The sequence below is a fragment of the Salvia hispanica genome, chromosome 5 (assembly GCF_029641045.1).
Source record: "Salvia hispanica isolate PSC_SH4W2 chromosome 5, Shi_PSC_v1, whole genome shotgun sequence".
In the NCBI taxonomy this organism is placed as follows: Eukaryota; Viridiplantae; Streptophyta; class Magnoliopsida; order Lamiales; family Lamiaceae; genus Salvia; species Salvia hispanica.
The window spans coordinates 45,463,882-45,481,773 of record NC_142696.1 but is presented as its reverse complement, the minus strand read 5'-3'; the positions used below and the strand labels follow the sequence as shown (position 1 = coordinate 45,481,773).

Here is a 17,892-nt window from a genome sequence, read left to right as displayed (position 1 = left end):
ATCTCTCATGGACTAATTTTGTGCTTATAAAAGGCACATGGTTGTAGATGAATCACACACTGAACAAAAGCATTTTCCATTCTCTCTCAAGTTCTCAATATTTTGTTGTACATTTTAGGAACATTGTATTACTCAATTTTTGGAGCCCCATCAAGTTCATCGGTGTCTAGCAGGTTTGAGATGTTATATACGTTAGGAGGATTTCATATTTGGGGATAATACGTCAATCCGAGAGCACTACCCGTAATGTAATTTGTCATGCTGAAAGAGAGGATTTCATGCATTGTTGTTTTTTTCATTTGATTGCAATAGTTAGAGTACCGCATGTGTATATGGTTCGAGAATTTTATCCCAACATTTCTTACAATTCTTAGAGAGGGAAGAATTGAAACATTCTTGACTCGAGAATTTTATCCCAATATTTCTTACAATAGTTAGAGTACCACGTGTATATATTGTGATTTAAATTTTTCAGTAGAGAGATATGAATGATTGTTTTAAACATATTTTCCAAAAGTATCAACACTTGATATTCTCTTCTTTGTTGTCTAATTGTGTTTGTCTTGATTCTATTTTAAGTAGTGGGGTATATTTATTGAATTGTTATTTATACTAGTATATTTTTCTACTTTTAATCTTATATAGTTATACTATTTTTTATTTTAATTAATTAATTAATAAATTTAAATCGTATGATAACAAAATATTTCGTCGTGCATCGCACGTGGATTAACACTAGTTATAAGAATGCACAGTAATTTTTTTTTTTTTGGGCTTATACTAAAAGACATGCATACTCTTGTTGGACTCTAGAGGCAAAATGGGAAAGAATAATTGATGAAGGACCTTAAATGTGATTAATGATTTTGCAGAGACATGTGGCGATATTTTTTTAAATTTTGGAGACCTAAAACATGAGAAACTCATTTTTTAGGTACCAATTGTGAAATTCTCTGAAATTTCTCGCCTCTCTCTCCCGACTGATATCCAGGAACATAGCAGAGCACTCTGCAAATTTCTCCCCTCTCTCTCCCGATTGATATCCAGGAACATAGCAGAGTACTCTGCAAAACCCTTCTCTCTCAATTACATTTTCTTTCCATCACTTAGATTATTATTTTGTCGCTGTGTTCTTGAAAGTCTGGGTTTGTTTGCTCGCGTTGTGGCATTTGCGTGCATAGAGACATGTGCATTTCGAGTCTCATGAGTTTTTATACAGTTTATTTTTCTTTTAATTGGCTCCTAACTCTCGGGATATCGGTGAATCCATTATTCCATTATGTAATTGTTTGACCTAGGGATCAACCAGGTTGATCACTAGTGTAACGTATTCGAAGTGTTCATCCACAGTCGGTTATGTGTCTTATTTTATCTCACGACTTGAGTGGTGAATTGCTGCCCTTGTAATTCAGGGATTCTTCTTTATCTGATAATTAAATCTGTATACTTCAAGAGATTCATACGCAATTTGTTTATTTTCATGTTGAGTGATAAAAAAATGTATTGATCGATACATTTTGGCAATTATGTCACTGTATGACCTCTTTGTTTTATTCAACACCTGGAGCAATTGTTGATCTTTGTTTGTAGCATAATTTATATGGTCATATGATGATAAGTTTTGTTTTTACCAATGTAGGTTCTAGAGCTTTTAATCGTACAAATTGAAATCCATTGATATGCTTCCAAGTATCTATGTTTAGGCTAAACGTTGGGACATATGTGGTGGCATTGGTGTTAGTGTGAAGCAATAATTCACTCTATCAATGTCAAGCAGTTGTGCTCATATGTCAGACATCATTCATAGTAGTCTCGGTTGCTGCTTGCTTGCTGGTTAGATATCTATTGGGCTGTTGATAGGTGGAAAGATAAGCAGAGAGACATGTTTGATGATATGGCCCTTCTTAGGAGTGGAAGATGAATTATGCTTATTTTGCACGGTGGCTGTGTTTGTATTCTCTGTGGCATTTGCTTTTGTTGGAATTAGTTTTTTTTTGTTCGCATTTAGGATTCAGGTAAAGGATTGATGTTAATTGTTAATGAACACTTTAGGTACACATCAGTGCAAAAGAAGCAACGTAGTTTCGTCCAGGACTATGAATACGTTCACCCCCTCAATGGTTACTTCAAACTCAAGCATTTTGCAACCCAAGATTGAGGCAAATTTGTTAGCCGAGGCTGATCTTCATTTGGGATATTTCCAGCAAATAGAAAGTCAATTACTTGACTGTATGGGAATCTCCGATCAGCAACCATCACACTCCCATAACATTGAAGGTGATTAAGTTTTTGAACTAAGCATTTTATATTCAGGATGGAAATTGCTTGGATTGTCGTATTAGTTCTCTGTTTTCTGGAAAAATAGATTTGAAGGGAAGATATTGGGGAATCAGAAAAAAGATAATCGCATATGGATGAGATGCATAATCATCAATTCATCAAGTTCCTTTTGTAATATCTTGATTTTCTCTATTTCATAGGCTTATGCTACTTTAGGACTTTGGGTCGTAATGTGTAGATAACATATACTCCCTCCGTCCTCAAAAAATAAACAAACTTTTAATGACACGGATTTTAATGTGCAAATGGTAAAGTAAGAGAGATGGAAATAAGTAAGAGAGGGAAAAGATAGTGGAAGTAGTGATAGTGGATTATGGGATCCACATTATTAGTGGTGTGTAAGTGGTTTAAAACTTTCTATATTTAGACTTGGTCTAATTTTGGGGATGACCCAAAATGGTGAAACTAGTCTATTTTTTGAGGACTGAGGGGAGTACATGATGAATTGATGATTATGCATCTCACCAATATGTTGCTTGTTTTGTCCTGGAAAAGTATCTGGTGAGGACTATATGCATGAACCTGGCGGCATCATTGATATGCCTTCACCTGGAAACAAGAACTCAGCGTGTCTAGATGGTAAATGATCTCAAGCTTGAAGTTTTTATTTTCTCTTTGCAAGTATTAAATTTCCCTAGAATCATAAAGCCTAAGTGAATCTAAAATGATCTTTTAAAATCCGAGTAGTCTTCTTTTGCCATTTTTATATCCTAGCCAATGAGCTGAACTTATGGTGAAATTAATGACTTTTATGATACCCTTTCTCATCAATTTTAAGTGCTCGATGGACATGCCAATTTTCTGAGAGCCTATTTCTTGGAATTATTAGTGTTGGACACTGTAACTTATTGATCTGCTGAACTTTTGGATACTTAAGTTTTCATTTTTAAGTTGCAGACCTATTGATTTAACCACAACATAAAATTTCTATCCTTAGGCTAGCTTTGTTGTTTTTTGTGAATTTTATAAGTTGCATCTATCTAACCATTTATATGTAATTGACATATAGAAATTCCTCCTAAACCGATTGAGGACCACATTGTTATTGGCATACCTATCGTTGGGAGATCATCTTTGGCAAAGAACGCACATGATGGTTCGCCACCTTTGACTTTTTCTGAAGGAGTAGTTTATGTATTAATAATCATGCTGTTCAGGGATATAACACTTATTTCTATCATGCAGCACCTAGCAAAGAACAAAGTTTAGATAAACGATTAACACATGCTGACATGCTTCATAAATGCTTAAAGGAGAAGGACAAAATTCCTGTTTTATTTCATAATGGTCATCCCGTAGGGAAGTATGCATCATTGTTTATGAAAGAGCTTGGTATAGCTGTAAAGAAACATGCACCATTACAAGTCCAGGGTTGGAAGAAGGTAAAGGATGAACAAAAACGACCAATCTTTCAGCAGTTGGAGGTCAGTAAATTCTGACAGTTACTAATTAGTTAATTTAATACTATCCAATATGCTAACAAATAGCTGATTGTTTTAGTTTTTCCATGTAGAGTGCATTTTTGGTTGACTTCAGCCTAGGACCCGATTCTGTGAAAAAAGACACCGATAGAATAATGGGTAAACAATATAGCAGGTACCGCCAAAGGATGCACATACATTACAAAACTCTTACAGACTTGCCTTGGGAGGATCGGTTGAAACATGTACCGGAGGAGTTTTGTAAAAGTGAAGCAGATTGGGTGTATATGTGTAAACTGTTTGAGTCACAGACTTTCAAGGTAAAATGCTGTGTTTTCAAGTTCAATCATACTTTCTAGTGTTTTATTTAATGCATTTTCGTTTTTAACTATTTGTTACAGAAACTTTCCTTGTTAAACTCTCGAAAGTCTTTGTCGCAATACACTGTAAGCATTGAATCTCTGACTTCATTCAATTCCTTCTCAATTCAATTTGACTATGCATGCACATTATTTATAGGACAACAGGCCCGGAGAAGAAGATGGTATTGATGATTCTAATGTAACAAATACCTCAGAAAGATGTCGTCAAGGAGAAAGTGACGAGGCAGCCAATGTATAGGCATTCTCCATTTGTGTTTTTCCAATTTGTAATGTAAAATCATTATCTGTTTGCTGATGTATGTGTTTGTTTTAGAATGACAAGCAAAGTGGATCAGATAACCAAGATGCAAGCAACCAAGTTCCATCCGGACATAGAGATAGCCTCCAACCATCTGATGCTGTGTCTCTTATAGCAGCAAATGCAGAGCTTAGGGGTGAACTTCATAGTGTGCGAACTGCTATACAATTGATGGAAGATAAAGTGTGGAGTCTGGAGGCGAATCAGAAGCGGCTAGAGGAGATCATTAAGGCAAACACACAGATTGTGGAGACGAATCAACTGATGATGCAGCGGGTTTTTGAGAAGCTAGCCTCTGATATAGCTCAATCACTGACCTCCTCGGCAGCACCTCCTCCTCCGCCTTAGTTTGGAGTAAGTTAATCTTTGTTAGGGCATTATTCCTTCAAAATTTGCATCCCTACCTCGTGAGTTGGTGATTCACGGAGGCCTTAATTGCGTTGATTACTGGCAAGACTTAAAAAGTAGAATGCTACTAACTGAATTAATTCATTAGCTTAATGCTTTTGAAATAGTTATACATAGTGTTAACTTTTATGTGCATGGATCTAAATTTGTTTTCTTAAAAAACATTCAGGAATCCAGGGAAGATTTGCAGAAGAAGGGACATGGGACTTAATTTATTTTCAATCGACTCAATTTCGGGATGAAGTAATGTGAAGTCTCTTTCACTCTCTTCCAATTTGGTTCTGATGTTTGGAAGGCCAAACCTATTGGGCTAATTGTTCATAATTGTGTATGTTTACAGGTTATTATCTGCATGAATTTTGGACAGATTTCTTTCAGAAATGTCATAGTTTGATTGTTCATTTGCAAAATACATAAGACTTTGAAAGTGAGCTATTTGATTGAGGCATGCAACGGGCAACTCCCGAGCTAGATCCGACGTTGGATAGGTGTAGGTGGCGCAGCTTCAACAACACTTCTCTATGCTCAATCTTTCCAATTGTTGTAGTAATACCTAATTACCACCTCGATGATAATTTCCTCATCCTTGGATGAATTTAAAGATCTTTCGAAAGAGAAATGGGAGAAATAAAGGAGAGATGGAGGATTGAGGCAAATTTTTGTGCGAATGTGGGACGAAATTAATGGGAATATGCATTTTTGAAAAAAATCAAAAATAAATTTTATTTTGGACTAATCAGAAAAAAAATACTACTACTACTACTACTATTCATTAAAATTAAAGAAAAGTTAGGAGTAATAAAAAATAATGGAAGATAAAAAAATTGATCGCTGCCGCTCGCTCGCGCCAAAATTGCACATTATTCCAGCCGCAAAACCGCCGCCCTGTCCGGCTTTCAGCCGACGGTCGCGGTTGGAATTTGGAAATGCGGGCGCCGCCTCGATTCTGAGCTTGCAATGGCGGCGCGATGCTGAATTGCTGATAGCCTATTGGCGCCATCAGGCCATCATGGTGAGAAAGCCGTAAACAAAATCTGTTTCTCTCCCCCTTTTCCTTCCTAATATTTTTTCTGGTTTTCTTTTTCCGTGGTTGGATTGGAAATGGAATGTTATGCTTTTGAAAGGCTGTATTTCTTTTGCTTCAATTAGTAATTCGCCGTTGCTATATGCCTATATTGGACCTTGCTCTGTGCATGTGTATTTTTAAAAAAAAATCTCCGCGAATTCCGAAATTGGTTTCTTACTTTTCCGGCGATGTTGCATTTGTATTCTATGTCACAGTTACTTCGGCAGGAATTTGAGTTTTCTCATTCACATTTTTGATCCAATTTATTAATGATGATCACCTTAGCACAAGGAGCACTTTGATAGCTGGCTACGCAAAAAAATATTGTTAGTGTTGCTATACAGCTATCTTTTCATCGTCTTATTCAATTAGGGATTTTGTGAACAAATGACCGAAGATATTGCAGGAGCTATGGAACCTCTGATCTGACCCCTTCAACGGTTACTTCAAAGGTATAAGCCCTTCAGTGGCCCAAGGTCGAGATAAATCGCTAGTGAGCTTAATTTGGGGCAATTCCAGGAAATACAAATTCAATTACTTGGCAGTATGGAAATCTTCGGCAAGCAATAGCAATCATCACGCTCACATAAAACCAATGTAATTAGCATTTTTTTCCTTTGCATTGACTATTCAGTTCCTGGTGAAAAAATAACAGTTCTCTGGTTTCTGGAAAATTGCTCTGTTTCATATGTTGTTTCTTTGAGTTATAAACTGTAGATAACATATGCTTGAAATTGAATCAGATATCCTTATGATTTGCTAATGCTTCTTTTGTCCTGGAAAAGTATTTGAGGATGAGTATACGGACGAACACGGTGGCAACAGCGTGGTGCTTTCCCCTGGAGACAAGAAGTTGGCCTGTGTATAATCTGGGTAAATTCGGGCACAGTTTTATATGTCCATTTATACACCCACACTTATTCATGGATATTATTGCCTTCTATATTACTTTGATGTTTAAAATCCTACTAGTATATAGTAGATTACTTTGAGTTACTGGAGCAGTTAAGTATCATGTCTGAGAATGAAAAAGCCTAAATGAAGAAATGATTATGATTCTTTCCTTTATGATTTATGTGGGAATTTATCCTGGTTATGATAATGATATATAGAGTAACCGAGGTGACAGAAAGTGATGAACTATATCAATCATATCCGTCCTTTAGCTAGCTTTTAGTTGTTGTGGATGATGATGATCTTTTGTATGCATTCTTGCATTCATCTTTCCCAGTTCATATTCATTTGATTGATATATCTGTTTATTTTAGAATAAGAAGCAGATTGCATCATATCACAAAGATGATAACATCCAAACTCTTGATAGAGTGGATGTGTAGCTTATAGCTACATGAACATGCAACCGAATCAAAGAAAGCAGCACTGGTTATGTAGCCAGGATCAATAATGTGTTCCAGCCTGCTAAGTCAACTTCTACCATTGATACATCTCTTTTACCAAAATATTCAGAACTTAGGAATGAGCTTCGCAGTACGAGGATTGCCTTACAGTTGACAGAAGATAAAATTCGGATGTTGAGGGCAAATCAAAAGCATTCAGAGGAGACCATACAGGCAAACAAGTGGATTATGGAAGCAAATCAGAAGCGCCTAGAGGAGATCATGCAGGAAAACATAGATCATGGAGGCGAATCATCAAATGATGAAGCAAGTTTCTGAGAAGATTGCCTCTGATATAACAGTTACTGACCCAACTGCTGTCTTCAGCTCCGCAGCCTCCCCCTCTTTAGATTCGAGTAAGTTATTATTCACTTTTATGAAGTGTGGAAAGGATATGAATCCTTAAATAGATGCCTCTAGAATTTTCAAATCTGGATATGTTTTCTTAGAAACATCCAAGAAATGTTTTACTGTACATTTGCATACAAATCATAATCACAGAAAAGAGAATTACACGTAGACCATATACATATACAGAAACTAAGAATTATTATGCATTCTCACATAGTCTGCATAAAACCTAGGAGCAGTATCTTCTTCTTCATGAGCATTATAGGCATACCCTCCATGGCTGGATATATCAAGCCCTGCAACTTCTTCATCAATGGAAATTCTCAAGATCCTAAGCCAATGCAGCAAGTAAAACAGTGGCCCCATTGTCACACTTACCCACACCAATATCACGACCAGTTCCACCAGCTGCGCCCCCACCAGCCCCCACCCGCCCCCAACCAGCAGCCCATATGCCCGACCCTGCGCCCCAGCCAGCCCCGCATTGTACGCCTGCACCACAAACTCCTCCTTCGCGAAGAGCCCTGTGAAGATCAGTCCCCACGCTCCGCACCCGCCATGTAGCTGTGCTGCCTCAAGCGGGTCATCAATCTTGAGCTTTAGAGCCAGCACGTTGAGCCCAATCAGAACCCAGGCGGCGAAGAACCCACAGACGATTGCGGCCCATGGCTCCACCACAGCGCAGCCTGATGTGATGGCCACGAAGCCGCCCAGGACGCCGTTGCAGACGGCCAAGGCATCCCAGTGGCCCGCCAGCATCCGCCGCCCAAACAGCGTGACGATCCCAGCAGTGGAGCCGGCCAGCGTGGTGGTGACTGCCGTTCGCCCCACTGAGGTCCAGTGCCCCTGGTCGATGGTGGTTGGGTAGGCCACAAGTATCTTGTTGAACGAGCCTGGGTTGAAACCGAACCAACCGAACCATAATAGGAATGTGCCGAGAACCACTAGGGTTGCATTATGCCCACGCATGATCACGGACTTTCCGAATGCATCGAACCGCCCCACTCTTGGGCCCTCGATGATGCAGCCCCAGAGCCCGGCAATCCCGCCCACCAAATGGACCGCACCGCTTCCCGCAAAGTCAATAGCCCCCGATCCGAATAGCCGATGGCTTGAGTTTGGGCTTAGCCACCCACTAGATGACCAAACCCAATGGGCCACTACAGGATAGACAAAGCCCGAGAGAAAGAATGAGAAAATCAAGTAGGCGCCAAACTGAGTCCTCTCTGCAATGGAACCGCTAGTTATACCGGCCACGGCAATGGCAAAAGCCCACTGGTAGAGGAAGAAGCTGTAGTCGTACGAGGCCGTTGGGACGTCTTTTAGGGCGAAGTAGCTTGTCCCAATGAATGGGTTCTTATTCGGCCCCTCCCCGAAGGCGAAGGCAAACCCGAACAAGAAGTAGGAAAGGCTTCCAACGGCAGCATCGACCACGTTGGTGAGCAAGATGTTCATGGCGTTCTTGGCCCGAACAGAGCCCGCACACAGCATGGCGAAGCCGAGTTGCATGACAAAGACTAAGTAGGCTGAGAAGAGAAGATATATGGCATTGATGGATTCTTCGACACTTGACTCCCATGAGAGTTCCATGGTTCTTGGAGAAAGAATCAGAATATTGTTGGATATGATTGGTAGTATACAAGAATTTGGATGAGTATATATGTACATAGGGAGATATATCATTTATTAATATATTTAGAATTTAGCTCAACTTGCTGTATGAATGTTTGGAATGGTCCACTTGTTATTGATAGCCCGAGCACTAAGAATCAATGAATTTTTACATGTATTGTATTGTTATTATGTGGATAAGTTTTGATAAGCCTTGTAAGGCTCAACTCACTAAAGATGTACAACAAGTATGAAATCATGTCCCAGAAAATCATTGTGCATAATGACCACATGCATATGTGTGTGTGTGATCTGATAAATTATGTAATTGTGGATTTATTAGGGACATAACACTAGACACTAGGACCATATCCTGTCCATTTGGGAAACCATTTATTATCAAGAAATAGTTTTACATATGATTATAATATCATATAATATAACCCTTTTTTCATACATTATGTGTACATTTATGATGAACTCGAAGATTCTGTGGAGTCCCTGGAATCTCGAGTGGAGTCATGAGAGTTTCAAAGCTATCAACAAGAGCCTTCACCTTATTCTTACCCATTAAAACTACTCTCATGCATTCCTTTTTCATATGATCAGAATCCCCTTCTGAAACAACACTCCTCAATCTTATCTCCTTCCACCTGTCTCCGCCTTCTTTGTTTTCTGCTTCAACAACTCCTTCATCCTTCAATTCCATCTTTGTTGGAAAACAATCATCCGTTATTGCTGAATCAATTGTCTGATCATCAACATCCTCGTATTGGTTTTTGTTTTGGCTTTGGTTATGATCATTTGTTTCAACAATGTGTATGATCTTCTCTTCAATGATTTGATCACAATGCTCACTGTTATTGCAGCATTCGGAACCTTGTAGAAGTTCTTCAGATTTGGCCTTTGGAACCTTCTTAGCGGGGAAGCTCTTACTTCGTCTAGTCCTTGATGATTCTGGAAGAGATGTACGAGGCAGCGAACTGACTCTCTTGACCTCGTTGTCTCGACCGGCATTGCATGTGCCTTTTGAGGTTTCATGTTTTCTGGCAAGTGAGTCCTTAGTTGCTGATGTAGCTCTGTTTTTTGAGGTTGAGTCCTTAGTTACTGATGTAGATGTAGCCATGTTTTTTGTTTTATATTTCGCCTCAGGTCTCGTATTTCTGTTTCTGCTGTTGTCAGATTCGGCTAAGGAGTCGCGTCTGTGGCCGTACTTGCACAAGTCGTGGCAGGAGCTTATCGAAGCTCTGAGATAATTTGGAATTGGGATTAGATCAGTGAAGAGCAAAGCTGTGCCTCCCGTTGAGTTCCGGCGTTGAAGCCTGGATTCCGGCTTGATCTTCTTCAGTTTTGTTGGGGCCTTGATCATTGATCTGGCCATTGGAGAAGAACAACAAAGCTGCAGACAGAGGAATAACATGAAGGTATTGAATTGTTGATTGTTTGTATTGTTAATTTAAAAAAATGGCTAATCAAAAACCCTTTTGGTTTTTAATGATGTTAATATATGTGAACAAGGCAGGATTTTCATTTCACATTTGAATATATGCATTGGTGAAACTGTAAAATTCTTACCTTTTGAAGATGAAGGAATTTGAAGAAATGGAGACTGTAAATTATTATCTCAGAGTTTTATGGGAGATTTAGGATTGGGGAGATATTAACAAATGTGGGATGACAGCTCCATTTTTAATGGCAAAGGAGAAAAAGAGTTGTATTTCTACATGCAATGAGAAGATGAGATATTTAAGGAGGACCAGTAAAACAAGAAAATAAATTTGTGTTCCAGAATTTATGTCTGTCTTGAATATTAATCTTATAAAATGTCTCATAGATAAAAATTTAAAACTTTTTAAAATCTTATTTTGATATATATCTTTCTTAATTAATGATTCCCAAATCAAAATGATAGAGTGTGGAGCTATTATTATTTATTAAAACAACTGCTTTAGCTTTTCAGGGTTTAAAAACAGGTCAAATTGATTGTAAAACATACTCCAATATTATTTCTTAATGGGAAAATAAATGTTCTCTTTTTCTTTATCTGTGAGGAATAGAAGAAATTTGCCTGAAATGCCCATCTATCTGATTTAAGAAGCAGCGAAAGCGAGACCTACAAAAATCCAAGGTCACGACAATCCTTACTCATTTAGGTATGGAAAAATCAGTGGTCATAAATATATTGGTGAACTATTTTCTATTTAAATATGCAATCTTATTTTTAATAAAGTAAATTTTGAAAATATAAATATATGTACTTCCACTCAGCCTCTCAGAGAGACCTGCACAGGGGTGAGACTTTTGTTTCTATAACAAATTCGCATATAAATAAATAAATCCAATATAATTATAGTAATTGCAAAAACATGTACTCCTCAACGTTCCTTATACAATTTGAATTTATATTTGCCCAAATTAAAAAAATTTAGGATTAAAAGGTCGAAAAAATAACCCCAATTATTCCAATTAATATATGGAGGAAATTAGACATAATAGGATACTGATATTGTGAATTACATAGATAAGATCCCAATTAAATATGGCTGACACTCGTCCTCGAAGCAATTACTTTTCTGTAAATCTAGATCACGATCAACTTCTATTTTTATACTACTGCATTTGTGCAAAGCTTTATTAATGGTTGGTGGTTGGCAGAGTTAATGCATAGTATTAATTGAATTGAATCTCAAAATGGGAGGACTCTTGTTAATTATTAACTCCATTTAACTAATCAAGATTATTCAGGATATCGTATACTTTTTTAATTTGTTATGTCACATAAAAATAGACATTTGTGCATTTTTGTATTTTGGACTTTAAAAAATTCCAAAAGATGCAAAAATCTTTCCAGCAATATTACATAAAATTCCAAAAACGTGTGAGGATATTTTTAAAGTTTAAATATCATGTACTACTATTAATATAGTTTTAAAATTTAGTTAGTTCACTCTTAAAAATAACATTTTTATAGAAAATTGTTGACATGCTACAAATTAAAATGTGAGACTATTGAACAATCATATGTTGCATGTACAATTAATTAAAAATAATTTACGAAAAAATAAGTCGTTTTATAAATTAAGTATCAAATCTAACTAAAGTAATGACAAATTTATTTCAAAGTAATCTATTTATATGGAATTTGTAATATAGTTAAAAAAAAACATATACATAAGCACCAGATAATGTGACTTGGCAAGAAAATGAGAAGATTAGACTTGAGAAAGTGAAGTTAAGACTATAACTTTTTTTATTAGTACGTGTTACTGACATCTATCAATATATAAAAGGCGAGTTTTGGGGTGTTTTGAATAATTATTTGATATAAGGGATATAAATGCAAATATATTATAGTTTGATTTTTATCATTAGGCGAGATTTGGATGTTAATTATATTATATGGACATTAAATATGTTAACCGTTTAGATAAACTAATTAATTAAGCCGTTTATCCTTGCAAAGTGTTACTCCGTATTAATCTTTTGCTATTAGTTGCCTCTATGATTGTGTAGCTCCATTTTCCTTTTAGATATTGATCTCCTTGGACTCAGAATTAACTTTCAAACGTTAATATGTACGTTAAAATTTTGAATAACCGATTATATCTAAAATTTAAATATGAATGAAAATGGTTGTAAGCGTTTTTTAAACGCTTTTCTCACTAAATAATGGTGTGTTTTTAAATAATAAATGATACAATCATATTGAATATTTATTTATGTAGATGAAGGCTATAAAAGGGGAGTATCCATAGTATGTTTCAAATTACCTTTTTCTGCCGTGAGTTTGTAGCTTTTTCATCGATTGATCTTGCACAAAAAAATGATGTAATTAACACATTATTTTGTCAAAAAACATCCATGATATATCAGTCTTACTATCTCTATGTTTAATTATCTTTTAGGGGTTAGTTTTATTAGGATTCTTCTTTTATAAAGTTTTGATGTGTGGTGTTGGAGGATGTAGGATAGTCAACCGTAGAGATTTATTTTGATGTTTCCCTGTTTAAATTGATTATGTAGAAAATATGTAGAAATCTGAATGGAAGATGAGGTATTGGTGGCATCATTCGATGTCCGGCAAATCTTTCTGGTAATTAGCATGCAGGTGTTGGATTCTTCTATATTTAGTATAGGAATGGATGGTTGATTATTTGATTTATTTGTGTTCTACCATATTAATGTATTGATTTAATCATCTTATGTTTTAGTAGGTTTTATAATTTATGGTACGAATTATATACATGTACAATATCGGTATTTACCATAGGTTTGTTATTTTGTGGTGATCCATTATGTATTTATAAAATAATTTTTGTATTGATGTATTGATAATTTGTCTAATAGTTTTATTCTCTACCTAATTTTGTATAGTTTGTATCGTAGTAAGTCACAATATGAAATGAAATTTTTGTCTAATAGTATTTTAATTTTAATCATTTTTTTCGCTCAATTATATTTTATTTCTATAACATAATTTATTAATTATCATTAACAATTTTGTGGCTTTTGTTGATTTCATGATATATAGCTTTTTAAACATATATCCTAAATTTTGTTAAGCAAATAAAATAAATTGTTGGAAATAGTTATGTTATTTAAGTATAAGAAAAAAAATTAAGACGTCTTAATTTTAAAATTAATGTTTAAATAAGTATATAATGGTGTGATTGTACATGATAATTATAGTCACAAAGATTTAAGTATATTTTTTGAAAATTTGTACTGTTTATAAATTCATTATAGTGATAAAAGATTTATAAATTATTCTACATTTGTAGAATATTTTGAATCTAAGTAAAATTAATATTCAACTGCAGATATTTTATATATTTATATAATAAATATGTAGTATATATTTTATGCTTTTAGATTTCATATCATGATATGTGTATCAATTCGAAAATTATTTCACAATATAAAATAAGTACTAGGAAAATCGAATGGATCGTGCAACGCACGGGTGTGATACTAGTGTGTAGTAGTAGTTAGGTTACCCTCATTACTATTATAGAGAATATTGTTGTTATGAATTAGAATAATTAAAATCCCAAACTATTGGTATAAATGAATATGATCTTTGATTTACTATTTAGATTACATCTCTGATGCCTATTATTAAGCCTTAACCAACACACACACACACACACATACTAATTAAGCTCAACTTATTTTGCTAATTGATATTATTGTCCGTTCACATTGAAGATACTATTTTGCAAGAGCAAAGTGTATATACTTTATGGATTATCACATTTGTAATTTTCATGTCCTGTTTTTTGAGAAAAAAGGGTCTACAATAATATCCTACTATTTTAGATTTATGTTTTTGAGTTGGAAGTTCTGCTTGTAAAAATGTTCCATTTTAATGCAACTATCTAGAATTTAAATTATTTATTTTTAATATGAAATTCAAATTTTGGAATTGAGAGGGACTGAAATTATAATTAATATTAAATTCAAAATGTTTGTAATACCAAATACCATTGAATTTAGAATTGAAACTAAAATTCCAATTGTGCATGTCCAATTTTGAAAAACTCTTATGCCATACTTGATATGATGGAATGGAATGGGGGAATGGAATGACATTCCTATTTCCATTCCATTCCTTTGCTTGGTAAATTTTTTCCTTAGGAAGAAGGTAAATGAAAAGGGTATATCATGATTATACCTTCTCAAAAAGTGCAATATACATTTCTAAAAAGCAATCAACTCCAAGGGTGTCTTCGGTGGCGCCTCTCCCACTAGCCCTTCCCATGCCACGTCAGCACTAGCCCTTCCCATGCCACTGCCACATCATTAGCCCTTCCCACTGCACTACGACTTCCCACTAGGACTTCCCGCAATAAAATTAATAAATTCACAATTAAAATTAAAATTTACAGAATTAAAATTTACAGAATTAAAATTTCGACATGAGCCGTATTTATAGAGTTTTTTTTTTTTTTTAAATAAAAAAAATCGGTGGGACGTCCTACCCACGCCACAGTGGCGCCCGTCAGGTAGGACGTCGAGCTGAGGGGCGAGGCCATCGCAGGGGCACTCGGGACGGGCGTGGGCGCCCTTCCCGCCCACTATGGCGCCCGTCAGGTCGCCCGTCCCCGACGGGCGAGTGGGAGGGGCGCCGGTGGAGATACCCCAAGGATAAAAGGTACTCCCTCCGTTCCTTCATAGTTGAGTCATTTTTCTATTTCGGGAAGTTCCCTCATAGTTGAGTCATTTCTATTTATAATAATTTTTTCCTCTCTCTTACTTTACTCTCTCTTACTTTATTCTCTCTACTTTATTCACTTTTTACTTTATTCTCTCTACCTTTTTCTCTTTCTTACTTTTTTATCTATTTATTTAACACACTCAACATTCATTTCTTAAACTCCGTGTCGAAAAATTCCGCCTCAACTATGAGGGAACGGAGGGAGTATATAGAAAGGTATATCATTTAAAAAAAATAAAATAATAGTACAAGATGCATTAAAAAACATAAAGTGTAATACCTTCTCAAATACCTACCCCCTTGGAGAATGATTTTTAATGAAAAGAAGGTAAATAAGGTGGTTATATGATTTTACCTCTCCATTGATGGAGAGGTAAAGATACCTCTTCAAAATGGGAAAAGGTATAATACCTTCTCAAATACCTCTCCCCTTGGAGAATGATTTTTCATGAAGAAAAAGTAAATATGGTAGTTATATGACTATACCCCTTCATTTACCTCTCCCCTTGGAGATGCTCTTAGGAATGGTCATTCCATTCCACATGGGAATACCCATTCCATCCATTTAGCTAAGGAATGGTCATTCCATTCCATTTCATTTTTCTTTCTTTTTTATTTTAAAATTTAACAAAATTATATAAATATTATTTAATAATATATTTAAATTTAATATCATCTCAATTTTAGCATAAATTAAAATTTTAAAATTTTGAGTGAACTACAAAAATGGTCCCTGGACTATGGGTTTATCTCGCCCATAGTCCCTGGACTTTAAAAATATCGCTAGTAGTCCCTGGACTAAGGGTTTATCTCGAAATTGGTCCTTTTGACTTTTTTTGGTACGAAAATACCCTTTGATATTATTTTGGGGAATTTGGGCAATTTGGTCTTTTTACACTTTTAACATTTTAAATCTGATATTATTTTAGTTATGTACTAACTTTGATTTTATTTCAAAATTATCATTCTTCTTCCATTTTGTTATCCTTCACTGAATTTGTTTTTTTTTTAATTTCAATATTAGATTTAATTTTATAAAATTAAATTTAATATTTAGATTTTTAAATATCAATAAATTTTTTTAATGAAAAATATTAATTCATGGACACTATAAATATTGATTAAAACTATTAATTTTTGTTATTTAATATAATATTCAATTGAATTGAAGAAGTACAAAAAAATAATATTAATCATGATGGAAAAATAAGAGTTATTCTATTTAGCCTTCGTTCGGTTGTTATAATTGCTTGTGATTAAAGATTATGAAGTTGACTAAAAATTTGATCCTACTTAAAATTTTATATAGGAGTATTTTTGTTGAAATTTTCTAGTAAATTTTGATTGTTTTCAAATTAATAAACGAAAATTATATTAGTCTTACATTAGATGCATATTTATTTCAGAATAAATTGTGTTATAGTCTATTTATGATTAAAGCTAATTAAATATTGATTAAAACTAAGGCATTGTCATACCTTATTGATTACATAGTACTATACACTATCAAATATTGATTATAACTATTAATTTTTGCTATTTAATAATTTTTTTAATTAAAAAAATTTATTGATATTTAAAAATTAAAATTTAAAATTTTGTAAAATTAAATCTAATATTGAAATAAAGAAACAAAGTGAAGGATGACAAAAGGGAAAAAGGATGATAAATTTGAAATAATATCAAAGTTAGTACATAACAAAAATAATATCAGATTTAAAATGTTAAAAGTGTAAAAAGACCAAATTGCCCAAACCCCCCAAAATAATATCAAAAGGTATTTTCGTACCAAAAAAAGCCAAAAGGACCAATTTCGAGATAAACCCTTAGTCCAGGGACTACTGACGATATTTTTAAAGTCCAGGGACTATGGGCGAGATAAACCCATAGTCCAGGGACCATTTTTGTAGTTCACTCTAAAATTTTTAATAATTGAAAACACACACACACACACACACACACAAAAACACACAGCAACTCACACAAACACACACACAACAACTCACACAAACACACACACACACACAAAAACACATAGCAAATTAGCAACACACTCACACACTCAGCAACTCAAACAAAAGCACACACACACAGCAACACACAAACACACACACACACAACAACACACAAAAACACACACAAAGCCAAAAACACACACACACACACATACGCGCACACACACACCAAAAAACACAAGCACACACAACAATACACACAACACACCAAAAAACACACGCACACACAACAGCACATACACCACATATACACACACTCATTTACATGTATAATTCAACTTAATATGATCCAAAATATTTGACAAAAATATTTTTAAATAAATATTTTTTTTATAGAATCAACATATTAATTATTCATATTTCATTTCATTCCATTCTTATATTA

General features: G+C 34.8%; 2 protein-coding genes across 8 annotated transcripts; one reads left to right on the top strand and one right to left on the bottom strand.

Moving 5' to 3' along the window:
- Window positions 1-916: 916 nt before the first annotated feature.
- LOC125186791 (uncharacterized) lies at window positions 917-5,298 on the top strand. Of its 7 annotated transcripts, none has more exons than XM_089059740.1 (10): window positions 917-1,059; window positions 2,053-2,277; window positions 2,836-2,919; window positions 3,350-3,436; window positions 3,526-3,764; window positions 3,854-4,081; window positions 4,163-4,207; window positions 4,281-4,376; window positions 4,458-4,796; window positions 5,020-5,298. In XM_089059740.1, the coding sequence occupies exons 2-9, from the start codon at window positions 2,097-2,099 to the stop codon at window positions 4,788-4,790; spliced, it is 1,293 nt and encodes a 430-aa protein (XP_088915866.1). In that variant the 5' UTR covers window positions 917-1,059; window positions 2,053-2,096; the 3' UTR covers window positions 4,791-4,796; window positions 5,020-5,298. The 7 variants fall into 7 exon arrangements, 5 of the variants coding, with proteins under 5 accessions (XP_088915866.1, XP_088915868.1, XP_088915867.1 ...); XM_089059741.1 differs by having other exon boundaries at window positions 947-1,187; XR_016130939.1 differs by having other exon boundaries at window positions 948-2,277; window positions 5,020-5,093; window positions 5,191-5,298.
- Window positions 5,299-7,708: 2,410 nt separating this feature from the next.
- Window positions 7,709-9,357, bottom strand: LOC125186792 (ammonium transporter 1 member 3-like). Its single transcript, XM_048083233.2, has one exon. It carries the CDS (start codon window positions 9,345-9,347, stop codon window positions 7,854-7,856), a length of 1,494 nt encoding a protein of 497 aa, XP_047939190.2. The 5' UTR covers window positions 9,348-9,357; the 3' UTR covers window positions 7,709-7,853.
- Window positions 9,358-17,892: the final 8,535 nt, after the last annotated feature.